Below are 7,366 nucleotides of genomic sequence, written 5' to 3'. Positions count from 1 at the left end.
TTCCATTCTCTTCCTTGAAGAGGTGGGTACAACTATCTGAAACTTCATGGCTCCTTTCTTGGCTCACATAGGAGCCAGCGGTCCTCCTTGATTTCTCCCTTTTCCACCAAAGTTCAGCCCTACTTTTCTTTTTCCTTGTATCCTCTATGCCAGACGGTTTCTGGCTAAGCTCACTAAGGCTTGAGCAGAATTGAGGTTGATCTTTTGTTCTTGAAATAAAGCTATTGAAAGCCCCTTTTCTCTAGCACTCACCAAAGTGTCTGGTACATAGTAGGCACTTAATAAATGTTTATTGATTGACTGATTGATTCCTTTTAGTCACTTTCCTTTCCTGATTATATCTCTTTAAGAACTGTCTCAAGGATCTTCAAAATGCCCAATTGCTCTCGCTCTCAAGACCAAGAGAGGAAAGCTTGCTCCTTTAAACCACAAATGTGCAGATGTCAATCAGTTCTACAATCTGTGACATAAGAGTAGTTGGGAGCTTAAACTAGATTATAGTCATTCAATTTTTGCTTACAAGAAAATAGTTTTTTGGGGTGGCTAGGTGGCACAGTGGATAAAGCACCAGCCCTGGAGTCAGGAGTACCTGGGTTTAAATCTGGTCTCAGACACTTAATAATTACCTAGCTGTGTGACCTTGGGCAAGCCACTTAACCCTATTGCCTTGAAAAAAAGAAAAAAAAACTAAAAAAAGTTTTTCATAATTAAAATTATTTTGAAATCCATCTACATGTGAAAATTGTCTGGTGTATAATATATTTCACATTATGAACATTTCTGGGATTAAGTTGCTCTGAAATGATGAACTAGTATGAAACTCAAAGTATATGTAGAGAAAAGTGTAGAATTTGGTGGAAATAAATGCAAGAGGCCATAACAGCAAATTAATTTAATATGAAAAGTCTTTCTGCTAAGAAAATATGTCATGACCCATATTCTCCAAAACATCCAATATATTAGAGCTTATACAAATGACAGCCACTAGTGTCTGTGTAAATCTTGGAAACCAACACTTAAAGTCACAGTAAACTTGAAGGGATGATGGTTGTGGTTAGTGTCTTTTTTCTTTTCTTTTTCTCCCCAGCTTCTACTGCTCAGAATTTAGTCACAGAGAATAACCTGATGAGCCTCCTACGGATCTCCTTTGTCTTGATGGAATAAATGACAGGATTGAGCATGGGAGGGACAAAGAGGTAGATAAGAGACATTAATGTAAAAACAAATGGTGGTGCATATCTCCCATAACGGTGTACCATGGATACACCCACCATGGGCACATAAAAAATAAGTACTGCACATATGTGAGACACACAGGTATTAAGTGTTTTAAACCTCTCTTCTTGGGAGGCAATAGCCAGCACAGAGCGGAGGATGAGAATGTAAGAGAAAAGGATGAGTGCAGAATCCAGAGCAAAGGTACAGATGACAATGCACAGACCAAAAATGTTATTGATAGTGATGTCCCCACAGGGTAGACGTATCAGATCTGGGTGCAAGCAGTAAGCATGGGACAGGATGTTGGCTTTACAGAAGGGCAGGCGCTTCAGGAGAAATGGCAACGGAAAAACTACACAGAAGCTACGAATACCAATGAACAGGCTCATTTGTGCAACTCGAGCATCAGTGAGAATGGTAGAGTACCTCAGTGGGTTGCAGATAGCTACATAACGATCAAAGCTCATGGCCAGTAAGATACCAGATTCCATGAAAGAGAAGAGGTGGATGAAGAACATCTGTGCCATACAGGCATCAAAGGCAATCTTCTGGGCATGGAAGCAGAAAGTGGCTAACACTGAGGGCAGTGTGGACAAAGATACACCAATGTCATTGACTGAAAGCAGGGACAAGAAATAGTACATGGGTTGGTGTAGACTTTGCTCCTCTTTGACAATGAAGAGAATTAGGGCATTTCCCACGATAGAGATAGTGTAGAGGGCTCCAAGCAGCAGGAACATCCAGTGTTGGGATTCTTCAAGCCCTGGGAGGCCAGTCAGGGTGAAGGGAAGTAACTCTGTGTCATTAGTGGGAGAATGTCCCATGCTGAAAGTTTCATTCAGACTGTAAATCAAATTTCATGGAATAGAAAGGGGTAGGTCACTGTTGATCAGATTCCTCAGACGTCAAGACTTCTATTATCTAAAATTACCAAATTAAATGTTTTATTTCACTCTATTGCTCAGCATATACCTTCTATTTTAGTTGGGGTAGATCTCAATATCTTCTGTCCTTTACTCCTTGCCATCCCTTAGAATAGCTATCCTTAATCTTTCAGTTGATCTTTGTTCATTAACTTCTTTAAGACAGATTTACAACTCAACTCAACCAGGAAGTCTTTCTTGTTAACCCTAACTAATCTCTATGGATCTCTTGGTGTTTCTGATTGATAATAGTATATGATAACAATATTAACTTATTAGTATAGGAAATTATTTATGTCCTCATATTCCCCCAGTTGCCTCATTCCCTCAATTCTACTAAATTTACTTGATCCTACAAATAAATATTCAAAAACAGGGAACAGCAATTTCTCCCTTTTCTTTTTCATTCTCCTTTCTACAATCCTCATTTTTTTATTTCTCTGCCTCTTATACCTCCTCTTTCTCCTTTTCTTCCCCCGTTCCTTCTCTACCCTTTCTGCTCTCCACCCCTTCTTATTTCTTTTATTCCTACTGCTCCTCTTTCTCCTCTAACTCATTTCCCACTTCCTCTTCCTTTTCTTCTTTCTTCCCTTCCCTAATTTTTTCCCTTTTCTCCCAGCTGGCACTTTATTCTTGTTCTCTGCCCTCCTTGTCTCCTCTCTCTCCTATTACTCTCGCTCCTTTTTCCTCCTCCTATGTTTGTCCTTCTTTCCTTTGCTCTTCCTATAATCACAGAAAGTCACACATTGACTGTTTCTTTACTTTCTAACTGATCTTTCCCCTCAAATCCTCTCTGAGTTAGAGGAGAGTGAAGATTTCCTTTTCAATCTTCAATAGTAGGATGTGGTAAAAGCTCTTTAGCAAACTGAGTTAGTTATGTCTAAAACCTTACTTATAATGAGAAATGGTTTAGGACCTTATAGGTATTGAATCTTAGAATCTCATAATTTTTAAAGCTGGAAGGGACCTTAGTAACCATTTTAACTAAACTATAACTCCAGATGATTTTCTTCTTCACCATACTTTAAAAGTAATCTCCTAATATTATTTGAAGATGCCTAATGACAATAAACCCATTACCTCCAATGGTTTGGGGACAACTTAAATGAAATTTTTCCTTATTGCAAGCATTATGTCTCCTATCCATTACTCTTTGTTTCCTGGGCTAAGTTGAACAGAGCTAAGTCTTCCACATGATAGCCAGTCTTTTAATCATTTTAAGTCAGGTATCATCCCTAGATTTTCCTTTCCCTAGGGATATACTCCTAGGTTTTAAACAACTTGAGGCCATTCACCATCTTCTTTCTCTTTATCTCATTGAATAATATAGCTTTAAATAGTCTTTAGGAAACTGTGAAGAACAGAGTTGAACACAGTACTCATTATATTACTAAGCAGGGAATTGGTATATCCCCCTCCCCTTCCTAGAACACCATGCTCCTCATATTATAACTTCACATTTTAACATTAATTTCCTTGGTTGTTGTAACACACTGTTGACTCATATTGATCTTTTTTCCATATGAATTGCTGTTTAACTACACTTTGTACATATTACACTTGTGAAGGCATTTTTAACCCAAGCGTGAAACTATTTTCCCATATTAAAGTAGCTTATCTTATTTTATTTATCCTTATTTATTAACTTTATTTTTATTTGTATTTATGTTATTTTATTTGAATCAAAAGTTTTGTTCATCAAATTTTCTTTTGGATTCTGACATGCATACTAGTAGTTATTCTTTCCTGCTTTGTATCATCTATACACTGGATTAGCATTTCATCTATGCTTTTATCTATTGACACTAATTAAAATGTGAAATAGTACAGAGACACATATAGATCCATGGATCACTCCACTGGAAATCTCTGTACAAGGTGAGTAATACAACATCTTAATTGATTTCCTTCTGTCATATTGCTTCCCACTATAATTCATTCCTCTACTTAGTCTTCAAAGTGATTTTCCTAAAACTCACATCTTACCATGCCAACCAATCACATTAAACCCCACTGGTCACTCATTACCACTAGAACAGATTTTTAACATTTTTTTTTTTTAGTAGACCCTTGGTAGTCTGAGCAATGAACCCTCCTCTTGGTATTATTTTTAAAAGTAGAACTTTTTTTTTTTTAAATAGGATTACAAATAAAGCCATTGACACTGAAATATGGAAATGAAAATACCTCCTAAAATAACAAGTTCATGGCTCCCAGGTTAAGAACTTTTTCTCTAGGAGGAAATAAACACTCTTTTGTTTTACAGTTAAAATTCTTTATAACCTAACTCCAACCTAAATAGCACATCATTCCCTTTCTCACACATTACAATTCAGTCAAACTAATCTTACTTTTCTTTATGGGTGGCAAGCAACTTAAATTCATAAATGGAAGTTGTTTCTCCATCTCCCTATTTCTTTTTTTTCCTGTTCAAAGATATATATCTTAGAAGAGAAAGCAGAAGCAAAATTAAAATTGAGTATCTGAGTTTTCTTTGTCGCTGGTTTACCCTTCTTTGATCACCCTTTTCCCTCCAATATAACCCAAAACAAAGAAATCTGAAGAGGACAAAAAATCTTTTATTGTACTTCAATTTCTTCACATGCTCATCTAACTTTGGAGCTGAGTACTCTTAACTCTATTTTTAGTATTTGTATTCCTGATATGTTATCTGCCCTTGTTTCATTCATCTATAAAAATCAATGGGACCTTAGAAGTAATCTAGTTTAATTGGCAAGTTGTTATGCAACGTCTGCTTAAATCTCCCTAATATAGAGAAATGACTGTTCCAGAGTCAATTCATTCCAGTATTGAACAATTATAATCAAATATCTGATACAATGAACTGATATCTCCTTTTCATTCTGCAATTTTTACTAATTATTTTTCCAGTTTATCCAGTGAAGAGGATAAACCTAATACCTCTTATATAGAACAATACTTCTAGTGTTTGCAGAAATCAAATTTTCTGCTCTCTCCCTCCCCTCCCCAGTCGTCTCCAAGTTCCCAATCCCCATTTACTTCATGAATTCAAACATATCATAGTTGCTAATGCCTTCATTATCCTATACATCTGCCCCACCTAAATATGTTCCATATTCTCAAAGCTCTTCCTCAAATATGGTGTCCAGAAGCAAAGGTATTTCACTTTATTTAAACCTAGAGTTTTTTCTCTCCTTTAACTGCTGTTTCACTCTATTTTCAGATTCTCATTCCCACCTTCTTCTCTTTCAATCTGGGTCTAAGTATTTTCCTATATTAATTCCATTTAGTAATTTCCTATATTAATCACAAGATTTCATCTTCATTTCTAGGTAAAATTCATCCCGTTTTCCTTTAGGCATTGTTTTAACATTGCCTCTGCTTGGTTCACTTGAATATAAACAGTTGTCCTATTTTGGAGACTTAGAGACTAATTTGTGTCTGATTCCCTCACAGGGAAGACTTCAAAAATGGTTTTTCATTTTTAACACAATTCAGATTGGACAACTCTAAATTCTGTGAACATAGTCTATATTTTTCCATTCTTCGGTCTTTATTCCAACTATTTCTTCTCAGATACCCTCCCACCCATTGCCCACTCACTTCTTTAACCTTGGTTCAAATGATCCTTTCCCTTTGAAACCTTCCATGATTCTCCTAACCTGAAGTATTCTTACCCTCCTATCATCTCCCATATTGCTTTTTACATTAATTATGACTTTTTATTACATTTTTACTCCTCAAATCTATTCCTCTTTTCTCCCATTTACTAGGCTGTAAAGTCTATATAGACAGGGACTATTTCTCATATATTTTCTAATCTCTAGAAACCAGCAAAGGACAGCACACTCAGTGAACTGAATGAAAATCTTTTGAGAAGAGAAATAAGAGACATAATGTTATGGCTAATAATAATTCACATTTTTATAATACTTAAAGGTTTACAAAAACTTTTCCTTACAACTGTTTATAGGTTTTTGAATAGTAGGTGAACATCATCAGTATCTCACTTTTATAAAACACATAAGAATTTCAAAGTCCTTTCTCATAGTAGGAACTGCAGAAATATTATTTTCTCTATCTCACAGATGAGGAATTTAATGCCCAGAGAAGATGAGCAATTTTTCTAGTGTTAAGGCTAATCCTTCAGGTGCCAGGAGAACTATCCTTTAAGTGGCTCTAGTAGAGTGTGCAGCATGGACTGAAGAGGTGAAATAAATTGAATGGAGCCAGAGATATTTGTTAGGAGATCATTTCAGTAGTTCACCTTAATGGCAGTAAACAGTTTAAGCTAGGCTGGCAGCAATGTGAAGGTAAAGGGGAAGAACAGGGAATGGGGAATCAGTGCGGCCTAATTCAATGTAAACTGGGATGGGAGCTCTAAAAGACAATCCTGAGATTTGGAATCTGTATGAGTAGGACAACAGTATAAGTTACAAATTGCTAATTAGGTAATGATCAATTGTCATTTGTATTAAATTAATAATATGTACCTAGAATCGTATTAGGAATCAGGCATAGGAAAAAAGTTCCTTTCTTCCTGTGTGGGTCTGTGAATGGGGGGGTGGGGTGGAAGTGGTGTCTGTTTGTGTGTGTGTGTGTGTGTGTGTGTGTGTGTGTGTGTGTGAGAGAGAGAGAGAGAAAGAGAGAGAAAGAGACAGACAGAAAGAAACAGAGACAGAGAGAAAGAGAGAGAGAGATGCTTCCCAGTATTTAGCACAGTGCCAATGACATAGTAGGAAATTAATAAAGGTTTGTTGACAATCAATTGCTGCTCAGTCCCCCTGAAGTGAAGCAAGGATCTTTGGACCCATCACTTCATGTGTTGAATTCTGTCATTGTCATCTAGACACATATGAAACTCTCCAGAGTAACAGAGAAGTTACAATAGGGAAGTCAGCTAGGAAACCAGGCAGGAGTCCAGATCCAAGGAGATAAATGGTCCCCCAATCCTGGACTCTGGTCAGAGCTCTATGGAGAGCTGTTCCCAGTCCTGGGTTCTACATGTTAAGAGAGATGATAACAAACTAGTATGACCAAGGGAAGGCAATCTTGGTGAAGAGGAACATGAAAATGCTGTTATTAGAAGAACAACACTGAAGAGTTAAGAGTCCTTAATCTGGAGAAAACTAGTCCTTGGAAGTCAGTGAAACCAGCCCTTAACTATGTGAAGGGCTTTCATGTGAAAGAGGAAGTAGACATTCTGTGAGGCTCTAGGTCCAGTTGTAAGATCAATTTTTTTG

General features: G+C 36.8%; 1 protein-coding gene across 1 annotated transcript; it reads right to left on the bottom strand.

The window, feature by feature from the left end:
• Positions 1-1,097: 1,097 nt before the first annotated feature.
• LOC141490070 (olfactory receptor 51I2-like) lies at positions 1,098-2,042 on the bottom strand. The gene has a single exon (XM_074190340.1). It carries the CDS (start codon positions 2,040-2,042, stop codon positions 1,098-1,100), a length of 945 nt encoding a protein of 314 aa, XP_074046441.1.
• Positions 2,043-7,366: the final 5,324 nt, after the last annotated feature.

This window comes from Macrotis lagotis, chromosome 1 (genome assembly GCF_037893015.1).
Source record: "Macrotis lagotis isolate mMagLag1 chromosome 1, bilby.v1.9.chrom.fasta, whole genome shotgun sequence".
In the NCBI taxonomy this organism is placed as follows: domain Eukaryota; kingdom Metazoa; phylum Chordata; class Mammalia; order Peramelemorphia; family Peramelidae; genus Macrotis; species Macrotis lagotis.
This window is presented reverse-complemented; position numbering and strand designations above follow the sequence as displayed.

Excerpts from the sequence above, each read along its gene's own strand:
- LOC141490070 (XM_074190340.1), bottom strand. The coding sequence starts at position 2,042 with ATGGGACATTCTCCCACTAATGACACAGAGTTACTTCCCTTCACCCTG.